The sequence below is a fragment of the Trachymyrmex cornetzi genome, unplaced genomic scaffold (genome assembly GCF_001594075.2).
Source record: "Trachymyrmex cornetzi isolate Tcor2-1 unplaced genomic scaffold, Tcor1.1 scaffold16, whole genome shotgun sequence".
Lineage (NCBI taxonomy): Eukaryota > Metazoa > Arthropoda > Insecta > Hymenoptera > Formicidae > Trachymyrmex > Trachymyrmex cornetzi.
In genome coordinates this window covers 6,144,357-6,162,300 of record NW_017296201.1, presented here as the reverse complement: position 1 = coordinate 6,162,300, position 17,944 = coordinate 6,144,357, and the positions used below count along the sequence as shown (strand labels likewise).

The following is a 17,944-nucleotide window of genomic DNA, read 5'->3' as shown; positions in this document are numbered from 1 at the left end:
TCAGCATAGCATCAGCGCAGCGGCGCGAGTGCGAACGAGTGGAAAGAACACGCGTCTGGAAGACGAATCTGCGTCGATTCAAGCGATGGTTACGCGATCCATCAAGAAAACTTTTACGAGTCGTTGAGTAGAACGACGGCCCGTTGCTCTTGAGCACGTAACGTGCGGCGCGTGCAGATTGCTCGATGCTCAAAGTGATAAAAACAATCGTTATGTTATACGACCAAATTATACTTATGGCGCGTGCTTTTATACAGGCGTATCACATTTTAACGATCGGATACCAGAAAACGACCCACGTTTCGATTGTTGGGAGCCGTGAGATGAATCGCTCGATTAAATCAACAATGTTGTTTGAGTCCGGCTAACACAGGCATAATTGACGGTAAAGCGGCGATAGATTTGCTAGAATCCGAAGATAATCTCTCAATATGCGGCGGTACATGCGGCGAGGATGACGGGCGACATAAATTACAGCTGAACGACACGAGGAGGATGATTTCCCGCGACCCACTAACGAGTCTCGCTGTGCATTGATCTTTCGGATTCATCGTTCGCTACGTTATTTATGGCGGGAGCGATACTTTGTAATGATCCAAGATTGCAGACGTTTTCCCTTTCCTCTTAATGTCCCGGGGGTATCATAGGGAAATGCCTGGCGCGCGACATTTTCTTGTAGCAATAAAGATTAAGTGGTAAAAGAAACGCCGCGCGAGTCATTAATCTTGACTTTTGTATTCGTTCCACCTGGATTCCGCAATACGGATGTCCGTTTGTCTGTCTGCCAAGCGTTATATCGCTGAACGATATTTTCTGTTCGCCGCACGCCGCTTTTCGTATTACGTGTACGTTTTATTTGACTTGACGGCCTTCATGCCGTCAAGCTAATCAATCACGTACGACATGAATCAGCAAGCCTCGTAACACAGCATGTAATGCTAGCTTTTCGATCTATATCTAAATATTCATATATTTCTGAAACTTAAACATGGACGACGAATACATACGAGAAGATAACGTACATTTATCGCAACGTTTAATTTCTTTTTTGCTCAACGCTTTTTTTCCGTGTTCTCGACGGACTGAGATAAATTGAGAGCTTCATTCGCAGTAACAGAAACAGCGCGCGGACTCGCTGTCCGATTATGATGGGCTAACTGTTGGATAAGTTTAAGCGCTTGAGCACCCTTGTACACCTTCTTCTTGCTCGTGTCGATACCAACACCGACGAGATCGCCGGCTTCTTGGAATGCCTTGTCCGACAGATTAGCCTGAAGAGACTCGTCCATGTACGGCGCCTGCATCAGTACAACGTTCTCGATGGGTACTGAATCCAAAATGATAGATCCCGGCTTCGGCGTAGTGAATCTCTCTTCCGCGTCACAGGTGCGCTTACGCTTGTCCTCGTTTGTCATCGCCGAATCGTAAAGGACCTGTCGGAAGTTTCGAGCAGTGCTCCTATCTTCGAGTCTATCGTCATCGCGCAACTTGTCGCGGGACTTCTCCAAGTAACGAGCTAGACCAAGATCGACGAATCTGTCGATCATTCTCCGTTGATCACCTGGTGACAAGCTCTCTTTCTCTTTCTCATCAATAAACTCTTGCTCATCGGACCGTCGTGTTTTCTTAGGACACATTATTCTGCAGGGTCTTGTACCTGATACGAATACATTTTCTCGACGGAATTATTGTCTTGAATTTTTCAACACAAAAAGAACGGTTTTGTTGCACTGGGATTTTGTAATTCTTAATGATAGTGTTGGTATCGTTATATGCCCAAGCAGAATAACAAGTCACGATAAATGACATTAAAATAAATCGTAAATGATTGAAAAATGACTTTTAATGATCATTTTGACATCATTTTGATATCATAATGATTTGTTGTTCTGCTTGGGTCGTTATGGCGCAGCTTTTTTACCATATATAATATCTGCGTAACGGTAACATAATACCTGCGTAACGATAATATAGCGATATCGATATTATCATTAAGAATTATATAAAGAATCCCAATAAAGTATCTAAAAATTTAGCTAGATACAAATCTGGAAATAGCTTTGTTAAATTATCAAAATAATTAATATGATCAAAATAATTCTGTTTACATATTCTATAACCAGTTCAAGCTGGTTGCTAGAATGTTAAAACTTTTTGCAGCATTGCTCATCACGCTTGAAATTTAATTATTTTAATGAAAACAAAATTATTTTTGGATTTATATCTAGCTAAATTTTCGATACTTCAGCAAAATCATTCTTTCCGTAAAGTCATACTACATAAAAAATGTTAAGAATGCGAAAGGTCACGATAGTACCTATACATTCTTCTTTCTGCCTCGGTACACGACCTTTGCACGCGTCTAGATTTGCTTGCACATCATCTTCCCCAGGCCTGGCACCTGGCCTTACGCATTGAACCTTGCGATGTCTCATACCCTTTTTCCCGTCGCAAGAACTGCATTTACTCCATTGACTCACTCTCCATCTACACATACGACCGGCGACGGACATGGATTTATTTGCTTTACATTAGATTCGTCGAGCGGACGCTAATGTGCGCACAAAACGCTAGATCGTTGTTTATGCGACGCTGAGTTAACATCTTATTTATCGGCAAACGTATGCGGGCATAGGTGCGTAGTACTACGTCATCGTTATAGAAGGAACTAAGATCGATGGAGCGGAAGCCAATAGCGTTCAGATTTTTATCTCAACGTCGCGTCGTGGATATTATTTGAACTGTTGTTGTTGGAACATTAATTATATTTTTTTGCTATTAAGGAATACAAAAAATTTTTCTGTTATTACACTGAGAAGAAATGTATTAAATTTCAATATAAATATTTATTTCATAGTACTAACTTAACATTTACTTAAAAGGTAAATAAATATTTACTCTCTAAATAAAAAAATAATAATTAAATCAATGATTCTTGTACGAAATAAATATATAATTACATTTAGTAAATATTCAGCTACTATTCACAAGCAAATATTTATTAAAATTTACATTTTTTTCTCAATGTATTTTTTGTTGCTACGAAATCTAGCTACTAGAAATAAAAAAGCATTAATCCGAAAAATCTCGAATTTTACATTATGCTGTAATATAACTACGTATTTATCTTTTTTCTATAAAATATTGAATTTTCTATAAAATATTGAATATCTTTTTTCTATAAAATATTTCTATAAAATATTCTATACAATATATTTTATTATGTTACTGTTATTTTATTTCATAAAATACGTTTTATCTTATTATTAATTTAAAAATACTGCTCCATTCAACGAATTATCTTATTACAAAATTATTTTAACGATTCATATTGTCTATATTCACTGTCATGTGGAACTTGCAGACATACTGAAACTTGTGACTTACTTTGCGGGACAAGGGACCTGATTGCAGATGCGGCTCTTTGCTTCCGGACGCGGTATACCGTCGCAGAAGTTCGGTGTCACTCGCCCGCCCTGTTCTTCTATGCAGGACGCCTCAGATATCTACGCAAATCGATGACACGTCCTTCGCATAAAAGCAGTCGTACTCGCGGTCGCATTAGGTATCCGCGTGTATGTGTAACGTTGTCACATAAATTACCATTGTGCCACCGTCGCACTTAGCGCTGCATTCTGACCACTCGATGAAGTCCCACATGTACTTGGGCATGTATGATGTATTCGTTGCTCTCACGTAATATTTGTAATCTATTCCAGGATTATCTCGAGGATTGAAGAATGCATACTAAAAGATTGGGAAGACAAAAATTACGTGATATACTTTGAATATTTTCTAGCATTTTATTGATATAATATAGTATACGCAAAAGATTTCGGAACTTTAATTAAATGACAATTATTGAAAGACACTTTTAATCCATAATTTGAGAATTATATAGATACATTTCATTATCACAATTCACATTGCAATTAAAGATCATGAAAGTAAAATATTTACAACGATTTTGTGAAAAGTAATTTACAAGAAATAAATATATAGTCTTACAAAAGCTAAAGAATAAAGATATGTTCGTGGTACTGAATTTTTATACGGTGAAACATGTATATCGTGCAAAACTAGTAATTACGTCATACGTATGATATCATATCGAGATAAACGTTGGAAAATAGACATGGTTTACTTGTATCTCGATATCTTCGGATATCGGGCCTTTCATTTCCACTACTTCCTTGTCCGGCTCCGGATGCGTGTAGATAATCATCGTTCCAGCACACTCGTAATCTCCGCTTTTAAACTCACGACTACGCGAACGACATCATAAAAAGAACGTTATAAAAACACGTTACGCGCTTTATCATCGTTACGAAAAGCATATGTATTTTTCCCAAGACATTTACGTGCGTTATGGGTGTTATAAATTAAAGATGGAAGAAAGTACAGAAAGGGAACGAGTAGAGTTACAGAAGCTCACTTGTCTCCATTGATGCAGTATGTTTTATCTTTTTCGAGTTTCACGGCCAGCATGTTCTCGCTGGGTTTTCTCTCGGAAATCTGCACGCTTCGAGCTCCCTTCGGAATTGTCACGATCTTCACATACGCTGCAAAGAAAAAGCAGCGATAAATCACGGGAAGAAACTGCGCGATTCCATTTGACAAGCTGTGAACACAATCACTAAATTTTTACCGCTCTCTGACGCTGTTTCAATAAATTCGCCCACCACCGGACTGCACTTGGTTCCATCGCCTTTACATATGCCACATTTATCTTCGATTGCGTACGAGTCTATCATCCAATCGCATCCAACTCTCTACAGTACGAAAAACATGTATCATAGTAACATTTGACATGGTAAGAATCATAAATGCCATACGCGTAAATTTCTTTAACTCTCCGATGGCACGGCGTCTTTTAAAGCACCATCGATATTTTGATTATGAATTCTGGTAGATAAATTTAAATCTGTGAAAATAAGTAAAATACAATCCAGCCTCTATAATGATAAAAATTCGTTGTTAAAGCTTTAACAGTATAGCAGAATTGTTTCACATTTTTATATAATCTGAAATAAAATAAAAAAATTTGCTTTGTTTCTCAAAGATCCCTATTGCTGACGGAAAAGATAAAATTCCAGGTTACCAGCAGAGAGTTAAAAATTCGTAATAAAAGTATTCGCAAAAGGTATTCGTAAAAAAGATAGGAAATACTGCCTTTAATAAAATGTTAATTCGACTATAAATTTTATTGTCGCGTCGTCTATTATTTGAATTATAATTTCAATAAATATTTACACCGTTATTCAATGGTAGATAGCTAATGCTAACCATTAAAGTAATTACAAATGTCCATAAATATCAAGAATTCTGTTACTAAATTCAATTTCACTAAAATAAAGCTAAAGGTATTATAGAAACGTGGATATTTACTGCATGTACTATTATTATTGGTATACGCATTTGTACTTTACAATGAACATATAATATCCAGGATAATTCCAATTAAGTAAGAATTTCGAGTTTGAAGACATTTCTAAAAGAATCAATAAAATTTGAATACATAAAAAATCCGAAAAACAATAGGACTTTTTTAACTTGTAATATTTGCAAATTATATGCATACATAATAAATATAGATATCTTTAAAAAGGACAAACTGAATATATATATGAGAAATACTGGGAAAGTTTTTAGTTGGTGAATTTTATCGAATCAACATGGCGATCCTAGCATGAATAATAGAGATTTCTCAGCAAGGCGGTTCCATTTCAAAAAGTTACAATTTCACACCCTGCACGTTCCGGAGATGCACATGTAGTTTGTTCCAGCCTTGCAGGGTGTTGAATCATTCGCCGTCGGCGAGATCTTCACATAGGTTTGTTTCTCGTTGATGCAGTAAAGCGCGCAGGGTTCTAATTTCGGGTCCATGTATGGCTTCCATTGATGAAGCCCGTCCGTCAGAATCTCCTCGTTGTCGTGTTCCGAGCACTGTACTGCACGGTACGGCGGTTTTGTCGGGTCGCAAGGCTGCGCAATTTAACGCGGAACGTTACAGCGAATGTGCGACGGAATTCCATGCGGGATGGTATACGGGAGAATTGCGACAGCGTAGAGAATCGTCGTACGACCAAAAAGAATTAAAACGTTTCGCCGAGCCCCGTCACGGAGATGCTCGCGGCAATGATAGTCTCTCTCTCTCTCTCTCTCTTTCTCTTTTCGTCTCCCTTTCGAACTGAATTTGTGACAGTTGTATTGTACCACTCGCGTCACTATGTCGTAATGAAACGGTATCTCACTGGAAAACTTAAAAATCCCGTAAGCATGACAACCTAATATTTGTAGCCACCTCCAATGTAATGATGAAAGTAAAACAGAGACACGACCATCCCCGGTATGTGGCTTGGAATGTACGATTCGGCTTGCAGCTTGAAAACATCGAAATAGCCATCGCAGGAGGAATCGCGTGTTTAACGTCTATAGTATCGCGATGAAGCGGGGATCGATTTACTGAAACTTGCGAGGGAGACGATGGTGCGCGAGGAAGATAGATAGATGCAATTTACCGTGGTGTTGCAGGTGAAAAGCCTTCTTCTCTCGCCGATGCAGTATCTGCCGCGGTTTGCCGGTACCGGTCGGTCGCATTCCCTCTCGGAGTACTTAAGACCACCGCCGCAGGTCCTGCTGCAGGGACCCATGGGACCCCATTCACCCCATCCGCCGTGCACCGCGGCCGGCCGAGTGCCCATGTCCACGCACTTTTTGTGGATGCACCACTAGATTCGTGTGCAAATGCGCTCTTTGTATTATCTTTGTCCCGCGGGTTAGAAGAATGCAATATGTCTCGCGGGCTACTCTCCGCCTCGTGCTTCACGCGAATACCAATTTCCAGCGCGGAGAGTCGCGCGAAGTTTCCTGACACTTCAATTTATTTCCCCGGCGCGATTAAATCTACGTCCGCCGCTCGCGAGTGCGCCGAAGGCGACGAAATCTACATCCGCGAGAAGCGACGTGGCGAGGAGAAGGCGCGTCGTTTAATAAATCTCTCCGCTCGCAAAGAGAGGAAGGGAGATGGAGAAACGCCCTTTTATTCCGCTACGTTTCCGGCGGCGTTCCGGGACACGAATCGCGCCTCGTAAATGGCTTTCGATCGCGTCGAAAGCCATTTGCGTACGCGATCGTTTGATAATTGATGTCACCTCGCAGCGACATATTATTTACGTCGGTAATATCTGCGGATGCATAAACAACGACGCTAAGCGGTTGCTAAATAATCCGCGCCGGGAATATATTTTGCTGGAGGAACAGGTTCTACCTAAGCTGCGCGCACCTTGTTCTCACCGCACTTCGTACCATCAGCCTTCGGCGTCCCCAGGGAGTAGCAACTTGTGTTGGTCAAGCACCACAGATTCTCGCAGCCGCTCGCCTGAAATATACACTCGGTCGCAAAGAGATCTCAGGCTAATCAGATTAATCGATTAGTCTAAAAGAATAGAGCGAGAAAACGCGATTTCTTACGGCACGTAACAACTATCGTTTAAGCCCATTCTATAATTGCACATTCTATGATAGCGTAGTAGCAAGTGGTTGTAATCATAAGAAATTACTAATCACACACTAAGTACTAAAATCCGCTCTTTGACCGAATATAGAATTTCTCTCTCTTATTTAATTAGACTTATTCTTATCAGTCCAAATTCGTATCGTAATTGTTTAATAACAACCGAACATTCTCCTTGAGAATATTTGGTCAACTCTTACAACTACAACCACTTACAACTACGCAATTGTAGAATGGGCTTTATAAACACTACGACTCTAAAATTTGGTACCGACAGAAACAGATGTTACATGGCGAACGCGTAATTTCGCCGCAAAATTTATTTAGAGAATGAATATTCCGTCAAAGCGATCAGCGTAACCGAATATATTTTGTCTGAGTAAATATAACGAGTGATGCGTAAAAGTTATTTCATTTCCGATGACGAGCGAGTGATAGATAAAATGCAAATGGAATGTGGATAATTGGTACATAATAGTAGAATTATCTATAATTAACGAGAACAACATTGAATTTCACTAAACAGCAATTTGCGATTCACGATAATTGAATCGAAAACATTAAAATGCAATTAAGGTCGCACGCGAAGTTTATCAAAACTTTACTTGAGGTTGTGGGCACACTTTCGAGCCAGGGAACTGCATGTCACATTGAAAGGCAGCGTCGTACATTGCACCCGGCAACATGTTAGGATATTTTAGTTTCTCTGGGGGATTTCTTGGATTATCATTTAAACATTCTCCCAGTCCGCTCCTTATTTACAAATAAATTTTATTAAAAAGTAAGTTCAGTCAAACAAATTAAATATTTCAATATTAAGTATAAAAGAATGGCCATTTTTTTTACAAGATATTTCCAATAATATTATCAATAAACAAAATAGAATTCTTGAGTAAAAAGTAAACTATATTATGTCACTGTAAGTTTATTAAATAAATTGTAGTACTATTTAATTTTACTGGAGTTTGGTAATAATTTGTGAAATAATTAATGCACACACAATTTATGATAAATATAGAAATGTTCAAGAGAGAGAGAGAGAGATAATATTGATCAAACAAATGTAATTACAAATACTGAAATAATATTTTCACAGAATGTGTTAAACGTGTTATAAATTTACTTAAAGTCGTCCATCATTGCATCATATACAATTAAAAAAGGCCATTATTTATCCACCGTCATTACTTATGCAACTCAGTTTACTCAAGAAAAGCTGTTATAAATTTCCTGCTGCAGCTCGACCATCGGATGGTATATAAAAAGACGATAGGGGACATAATAAAGTAGCTATCATCCATATCCTTCGACGGACATCCGCTAGTCTCGGGCTCATCATGAGAACAACCCATTCTATAAAACAGCATTTTCGAAATAAATCAGAATAGCCATTGTTTAAAGGATTTCTTCTTAAAACATGAAGCATTGAAATTTTGCATCTCTGATTGTACTATTGCGATAATTGCATAAAGTGGTGATATAAGAACGTTTAAAAAAAAGCTAATTTTTTAACATTATTTCTCCTTTCTAAGAATATAAAATTCTTATTGTTTCTTAAAGACTGCACTTCAAACGTATTCATTATAATTATGATTGAGATGCATGGACAGTACACGTGACCAACTTCGTGGGCAATCACGATGCCAAGCAGAAGTCCACTGTCTTCATTAATGCAAGCAGCCTTCGTCGAGTCGCAGGCCGCAGCGACATGAGCCAGACCCATTAGGTCGCAATTGGTTTCCTCCGAGCAAATGTCATACCTGAGGATACATGCGAGTAGCAATACGACGTGTACGACGATTAGGTCGATATTCAGGAAAATTACCTGGCATTACCTGGTAACCAATACCGCGATATCGTAATGATTGGGATGTGTGTCATCCTTTGGATTCATCTTCTCTGCCCACTTGGCGAAACTCTCCAACGTATTCTCAGCAGCTGGACTGATGAGTAAATCTATCTACGAGGATATCGAGATTCGATAAATGGAATATTAATATTGTACGTAAATATTGACTTTGATCCAATTAGTAGAAGCTATTGCTTTGAAACAATTGTACTATTTAATATCTGTAATATTGTTTAAATACCTAAAATTATTTAAAAATCTATAATATATATCAGTTTAAATAGTTTGTTTAGATAAGTTTAAATAATTATAATTTAAATAATTTGTTCATCTCGGATAAATAAGCTAACAATGGTTTGCTGTTGGTAACTGCAAACTTTGTTCTTTTCTGATTGAATATATTTTATTTTCTTTATCTTATGATCACACGACGCACGCATACCTCTTCTTTTTCTTTCTCCAAATATATCACACGTACTAAGACGACGTCTATTTGATTCCCCACTGATCTGTCGTGATAAAAGTCAGAGACCATGTTTATAATCGTCAAGAGATATTGCTCGTAATCAGTGTTATTGTGGAAATCAAGAAATCTTCGATCGGCAATTAATCCAATTTCGATGTAACGATGTATACTGTGCGTTCCCGTTGATGCTGTGGTATTGTGCTTCGCGCCAAGAGAATTATTTTCCATTAGCTGCATCTGCCTTTTAGCCAGCTGCTCCGCCCACGCTGACTCCCAGTTGTCTGTTAAAGCGAGAATGAGCTTCCACAAACTACGCGCCATTATTTGTCACTTGCGCGTAACTATGCGAAATCCTCTCGCGTTACGGTATATAATAAATGTCCGCGACACAGGCTGGGAACTACATCGTCTCGAGTTAAAGTGAAATGTTAAAGTAATAAATGATGGGATATGCCAGGCAATTCCTAGCTTCGTTCAATTTCCTAACTTCACTCGAAATTACTTTCAAGAAGAAGGGAAGATAAGAATATATTATAAAATGTTTGAGGAGGTACTAACCGCTGGTTCCGCAATGTCTTTTCGATACGGTATCAGTTTGCCCTTTCTTTTCGTGCGGTGCATCTCGTTTGTAAGCCACGTGAATGTGTTGGCCATCGGGCTCGGGTTCCGCCTGATACACTGGCTCGATGAAATACCGTCCGTGATTAGTTTGCACGTAGCCAGCCTGAGCGCGAGAGGTATTAACGATAATAATATGAAATAAAATATCGACATTCATTTTTACGCATGACATATCAGTTGGCTGACGTAAAGTCGCTACGTTGCGAAATTTTGATCTCGCATGTTAAAGATCAACGTTTTACGATTGGCGTATGAAATTAAGTATGTCAAATATATCGTAAATTTCTTTCTCATTATACAACGTTAAGATTTATGAGTAGTAGAATTCTGTAAAAATTCTATCTAGTTGATTACTAGTTTCAATATTTCAACTTATGCCAGACTGGAGCAGCGTATCTTCTTATCGAGAGATATCTTCAGTATGATATAAATATGTTATATATCAATGTAATGTAATGTAGAAACTAAGACTGGATGATATTTGAGTAGACATCATATTGGAAAAGGCCAAACACGTCACATTCCATGTGACATTTAAATCGATTCGCGCCGTTCCATCATTTAGACCCAGTTTCACAACTCACTGTTAACTCTTAACCGAGGTTCAACTTGTTTCTCATCTCTTTCCAATTCTAAAATTGGAAAGAGATAATGAACAAGTTGAACCTCGGTTAAGAGTTAACCGTGAGTTTTGTGAAACTAGGCCTTAGAAACGTTTACGTAGAAACCCTGTATTTAACAGGTCGCCTGTTACGGACGCGAATGTCGTTCGTCGATTCATTTCGCCGCAAATTCGCGTGACCGGCGGAATATCATAGATGATAATCGCGCTCTCGGCATGCGTTGCAACTGTACGTTTAATAAAATCAACCAGGAATTCCATCCGTTTCGCGTAGCTTGCACTTTATCTGCACACGTAATCGTTCGCTTTACAAATAACGAGCTGAAAATAACGAATCGCGACAGAAAACTACTTTCGAGGCTATTGAGGGTATCGCACCGTAAGAGTATAACTATTGGCATCGTGTATTCAACCCAAATATCGAACTCGTACGCGATGTAATCGAAAAACTCAATTTTTCCTAATGCCGGTACAATCGAGCTGTAGTTGAATAAAAAAAGATATGCTTTACGAAAGTATCGACAGCATGCTCACAGCTGTGACGCGATTCTTACTATCGTCCATTTTATTTTTCGGAAAAAGTCACCTAATCGAACGGACGATATGCAAGTGGTCGAAGTGCAGCGTATCAATGAATATTGCGTCACTATAGCACCGCGATTAAATACCGCTGCATGACACACGTTATGTTTCACTGCGCGCTCGTAGTTCACCCAGAATCGACTCTTTTATTACGCACTTAGAAACGTGCATGTTGATAAATTCATTTGCATGTAAATCGATGCGCATTGCCCTGCAATGTCATCGATTGTACGCGATTATCGATTTATTTCTATTTTCGCGATGATCGCAGACACTGAAATGTGCGATGGAGAAAATGGCAATTCTAAGTTTAGTAAAAATAAATGAAATTTGCAAGCGATATGAATCATATCAGGATATAAATCTAGATCAGCTAAAATAGCATCATTTATCTCTATATAGATATTTAGCGATCTGAAAATATATGTTATAAAATAACTTTTAGCATCATCTATCAGGATGCTTTATTACAAATGGCAATCACATCACAAGCTTTTGAATATTCAAACTGCATTCTACCTAATATTATTGCGTCGAGCTTGGTGAACGTAAAATGTCAGAGAATATCGTCATGAAAAATGTCACATAACATTCGCATCGAATTTCGACGGGATTTAGGGAATGTTCCAGCACAACCTTTCTACAATATTCGCCCGACTGCGCTCGCGAGTCTTCTCTTGCTTCGTTAACGTTAATCTCCCGAAGGAATCCATGGAACGCATTATATGCACCAACCACACTCGTAGCCACTTCGAAATTCTGTTCCATCTCTCTAGCTCGCAACTCTCTCATCAAAATTAATAACGAGCCATGCGGATTGCAAGCAAAGATTAAAATCCGACGCTATCGAATGTTACATCAATCGACATTCAATCTGGCTGAATTAATTAATTTTCATGAAGAGACAAATAAAATCATCAAATCACGCAATCATATTAATTAATTTATCTTTGAACGCGTAAACAATTAATTAATATAGTATCTCTGCGATACGTAACAAGTATCACACGCTCTATAATTCTTTGGCATGAAATCTCACTCGAAAAAATGAAATATGAGCCAGTATCGAAAAACAGAGGCTCAATTTTCAATCATAAGAATGATTTCACTATTTAAAGTGAAATTTTCACTCTAAAATTGTACAAAGTGAATTTTCTTTTCCATACAAACTAATTAAGACGCAATTCATAAATCCTTAATCAAAGGACATCTGTACCTTAAAAGACGTAATTTATTGCGACAAGGCATAAGCGTGTCCGAGATTCTTTTTTTAGTTTCGTTAACATCAAGAAAGTTGTATTATATTATACTAACCACACCGTCACACAAAGACAGAGCCACTCTGGAATTGGCATGGCCCCGAACAATACCGCGATAGTGACACTGCTGATCGGACGCCTTTTTGAATTTCAAGCCCTCGTTGAGATTAGTGCTAATACCGGCGCCCCGTGTCTCCACCACCATGTCGGGCGAGATGAATTCATGGTACGGGCTGAGCTCCACATGGTGATCGATCTGGTTGAAGGGTAGCACCAGGTGCAGTTTATCGGTCGACCCAAGGGATCGCTTACCGCGCTCGCTGATCTCACGGCGGTTATAGAAATTCGGTAGAGAATACGTGCTGAAGCTACCATCTGCTAGCACTCGCTTCGGTACCAACAACTCTGGCCCATGGATGTCTCGGGTAAACCTGGATCGTTCGTTTAAAAGGACTAATTACGTAACGATGACGTCCCAAATAGCACACAATGCTAACAAAGCGTTAAAAAGCACATTTTTAGCGCTTTGTAAGCGCTGCCGTGCTACTTGAGGTTGTAAATAAAACGGCACTTTGTAAACTTTTCAATTTTTTACGATTGCGCATCCCTTCTAAATTTGAAAGATTGTTAAATAGCCCTTAGCTTGTCTTTCGTCATAATTGTCATTTTGTGAGATCCAATGAGAACATCAGTTTAGTAGAGATTTCGCCATGGCAAGAAATTGACAGCGATTATGAAATGCAAATGCACTTACCTACCGTGATATACGTTTCCGGGCGCGTTGGTGTATTTTTCGAGCAGACCGCCATCAATAGTCGCGGCGAAAAGCGTCAGAAGTGCCAGGAATATGATCATTATGACTGGCGAGTACTAAATCAGCTTCAATACGTGCCTGAAGTTGCCGGATGTCGATGAACAGCGAAGGAGCGAAGTTGTTTCGCGCGAGCATATCCGGTTATATCGCGTATACAGTGACCGGAAATGCAAGCGCTTTATTTACGCATCGATCTGACTAATGACATTAATAACCCAATTAAAATGCAATAGCACGGTTGTGAATATGCATGTACATGCATGTATATTAATATATTCATACATATTTCATATTTTGTGATAAAATATTTTGTGATTGTATCGTGTATGTAACTACAATAAAGTAATTCACGAGCTTCTATATGCAAGAGAAAAATAAAATAGAGAGAGAGAGAAAGAAGAAAGAGAGGAAAGAGAGAGAGAGAGAGAGAGAGAGAGAGAGAGAGAAGGAAAAAGAGATACTGATCTAGATATTAATTTTAATTAAAGTAGATTTGAGAGAAATCAATCTCTCTCTCAAAAAATCAACAAAAAAATATATTATAATTTACATTGCACGAATCAGTGTGAATCAGAAATATAGAGCGCTCTATATTCCTGATTCATACTGATTCGTGTAATCTAAATTATAATGACAGATATTTTTTGATTGATTTTGATTGATTTCTCTAAATGCCCATTGGCTGAAATGTGCAAGTAAATCTCAGCACAATATATAGAGTAATAAAAAATATTATTGAATATATTCCAACAAATATTGAAATGAATTTCTCGTTATCATTATGAATAACACTGAATAACACAATTCATCAAGAGAATCTTAATTTATAAATATTATGCTCAAATTGATATTATTCAAATTTCATATTTTTATGTAGATACGGAATTGATGAAGACAGAAAAAGACTAATACAAAAATTAAGTTTTTAGTGGCGTGCAAATTTCGTTCGTTACAAAGTCATTTTTCGATCGGGTATTGAGAAAACGATCCTCAATTTTATAGTATTACGATATTCGATACTGCATGCTCGTTATGTCGTTCATCCAGGCCTTATTCAGCGAACTCTCTCGTACATGACTGCGTTATTGGAAAACGGAACGGAGAAAAGCGTAACAGACGAATTGAAACCTAAAAATTCGTGCGAACGATTCAGTACGACATTTAGATTTTACAGAAGGGTGAACCACGTTTAAGAGTTAAGAGCCACGTACTACAGCACGTGAATATTATCATTCGCATTATCGACGAAGGCATTCATCCAATTTTACGCTTAGCTTTGCAATAACGGCATTTTGCATACACTTGTTGCACTTGGTTTAACGCCAATGATAAAAAAAAATGGATGTCAAAAGACGACTTTATGGTGCCTTTAGTGGATCGTAAAACAAAAAGATAATGAATAAATTTTAATTAAAAAAGAGGCAAGGTTCCTAAGAATAAAATTTAAAAAATAAGTAAATAAAAAGAAGAGCTAATAAGTCCACTTAGGCTATTTTTGCTAATAAATCTGTATCAAAATATCGACCTTATAATAATAGGTCATCCTGATCAGTGTACATACATATTTAAATCGTCGAAATGGTCAAACTAATGAAATTATGAATAGTTCAAACCACATATATTATGATTATTGTAACATTGTAACCTTTAATTATATAAATCCTTTATTAATATAATCGTATTCGTAGATTTAGTCAAAAGTCAATTCTATAATGTAGAATGTTACATGGGCTACAGCGATGCTCCAAAAAATAAAAAATCTTTACATAGCATTACAATACTTGCAAATTTATTTAATTACTAAGTCTTTCGAAAACGTAGACAACGAGCTATTAAATAAACGGAACGAACTTTTGTAAATTGTTATTTAATATATTCCCTAGAATCATTACAAATTAACAAACTATATACATTATTAATTATATATCTATAACAAACTGTATGTACACGTTATTAATTATTATACACAAATTATATACACTATTATAATATGCATTAATTAAATAAAATAAAAGACTCAATTATTAAATTAAACTGTTAATATCAAACATCCAAATGAAAAACTTAGTTATAGAAACATTATTAATTGTTATATGTCCTATCATTCCAATAGCAAAGGATATTCAGACAGTGAATAAAAGTTTTTCTTATCGTCAACAGACTGATAATAATAAGTGAAACACTTGCAATCGCACTTGCTCTACAAAAATTTTTATCATCAAACTTACATTAAAAACAATGTTATTTAATGTAAATACTAAAAAAATGGTAGATATTATATTTCCTAATATTATACATATATATTATTGTAGGTATCTCAGTATAGTGATCTTAATATTATATTTTCTCGTAAAAGAATAATTTTGAAATTAAAAAATTATCAAAATTTAGAATTAAAATATTAGTATTATAATAAATATTACAATTTTTCGATAAAAAACAATTAGTAGGGTCTTAATAGCTTCAAAAATAAACAGCAAATACCATAAAGACCATATGTTACTTCTCAGCTCGTATAACGGATGTGTATGTGCAAGTCTGCATACGACTATGTCCGAATCGGGCCAAATATGGACAGAATCGGCCTTCGAGACAGGTCTGATAGTTTAATCTTAGTTTATTTTTTGGCTGCATCAAGCAAGCAAGAACAATCGATGCTTTGTTATCCGTTAAGCCTGAAGCCAGTAAATCAGAACGCTTCCACGGACGCTGCTTCTTTACCTGCGCGAGAACTGGCAAGAATGGTGCATAGGTAATTGATGACTTTGCATATAAAACATAATAATATCATAAATTTCCAGGCCAAAGAGAGAGAGTTCGATGAATAAATTAAACAACGCGGCTAGCCAGCTCGAATCAGCGACGCCATCGATCAACTATCACTATGGCTTTCCATTGAGGACAATGAATAAATTACGGGTTGATATCCCTACAATCGGTAGGATCCATTAACGTGGACGCTAAAAATTCGTTGGACCAACCGGTCCGTAGAATACAACGGTCGCTTGCAAAATGAACACGTTACTCACGTTAAAGCAGCATCGTTTTTTTCATTCCAAAGTGCAGCACGATGAGCTCTCATTAGGATCCACATCTATAATTTATTCTTTACATTAGGGGTTCCCGATACGATGTACCTATAAGAAGATTTACATTGTACAAGGCTATATATAAGTATCGTAATGTTAGGGTTTTGTATCCATTTCTAGCCATTACGGCCATGTCTCTTTATATTTTCTATTTTTCGTTATTATGTGTTATATGCATATACCTATCTTATCGTTGCTTACACTCTAAGAGCCATGCACCGAGCTCCGATATGTAAATATATAGTGTAGTATCCCTCTCCCTCTTTCACTCGCCTCCGTCAACGTTTAGCTGTGTCAACCCTGCGGATATACCCATCCGCAAATGAAAGGCGTGGATGGGAAGCTACGGGTGGTCTTTTCGCGTTCATCACTCTGGCTGTCGATGACAACCGGTCGTTGGCCGGTTGGATAATTAAGGATCTACCTGCAAGCGCCGGGGGAAAAAGAATGTGCTAAATTGCTGGGGCTCTAGGGATGACGGTGTGCGCACAACGGAGGCGCCCCGAGGCGGTGCCCCGAGACCGGCCCCATCGACGCGACGTCGCGTCGTCGCCGGTCACCGGTGATGGCAGGACGGAAAACGCACATCAGCATGTCCAACGGCCAGTTATTCGTTTCGCAAGCGTGAACCACGTATTAGCGACGTTAAACGGTCGACGATAAACGGACGCGCGCATGGGAGGAGAGAAGCCGTCTCACCGTTATTTACGATCGTAACTCGCGGATTTTGCATAAGGGGCTCGTTGAGTGAAAAAGAGAGAGATTAGAGCGTCTCAACGAGGCTCCCTTCTTCAAGATCCCGCCTAATTCCTGTTTATATGACACCGGGGCGCGGCCAAGTACAACATCGAAAGGGAGTCAGAGAATAGATCCTTCTTGTGGGCGATTTAAATGACATTCGCGTAACTGAGAGCTGGCGCCGATTTGTTTTTGCGAGCTTGTCGAATTGCGATATGACAATTACAGTGGAAACACAGCGCAAAAAGTGTCGTACTGTTTACTCATTCAGTCATTGTTCAAAGTATTCTGTCAGTATCGGCATGCTGTTCGCGAAGGCTGATTTAACTAAAAAATCATTGGCGGAAAAATTCAAAAACTTATCATTGGCGCGCAGCAAGCGAAATTT

General features: G+C 38.0%; 1 protein-coding gene across 1 annotated transcript; it reads right to left on the bottom strand.

Annotated features, from left to right (window-relative positions):
* Nucleotides 1-1,052: 1,052 nt before the first annotated feature.
* On the bottom strand, nt 1,053-13,807 carry LOC108758685 (A disintegrin and metalloproteinase with thrombospondin motifs 7). Its single transcript, XM_018503752.1, has 18 exons — nt 13,670-13,807; nt 12,971-13,346; nt 10,390-10,555; nt 9,808-10,112; nt 9,352-9,476; nt 9,130-9,276; nt 8,723-8,869; nt 8,122-8,269; nt 7,286-7,381; nt 6,522-6,731; nt 5,749-5,985; nt 4,649-4,772; nt 4,436-4,562; nt 4,145-4,265; nt 3,604-3,747; nt 3,388-3,506; nt 2,318-2,487; nt 1,053-1,657 (listed from the first exon to the last, which is right to left on the bottom strand). The coding sequence occupies exons 1-18, from the start codon at nt 13,768-13,770 to the stop codon at nt 1,053-1,055; spliced, it is 3,468 nt and encodes a 1,155-aa protein (XP_018359254.1). The 5' UTR covers nt 13,771-13,807.
* Nucleotides 13,808-17,944: the final 4,137 nt, after the last annotated feature.

Excerpts from the sequence above, each read along its gene's own strand:
- LOC108758685 (XM_018503752.1), bottom strand. The coding sequence starts at position 13,770 with ATGATCATATTCCTGGCACTTCTGACGCTTTTCGCCGCGACTATTGAT. Across the intron at positions 9,477-9,807 it reads TGGAGAAAGAAAAAGAAGAG|ATAGATTTACTCATCAGTCC; the intron begins GTATGCGTGCGT and ends ATATCCTCGTAG. Across the intron at positions 4,266-4,435 it reads TACTGCATCAATGGAGACAA|TCGTGAGTTTAAAAGCGGAG; the intron begins GTGAGCTTCTGT and ends TCGTTCGCGTAG.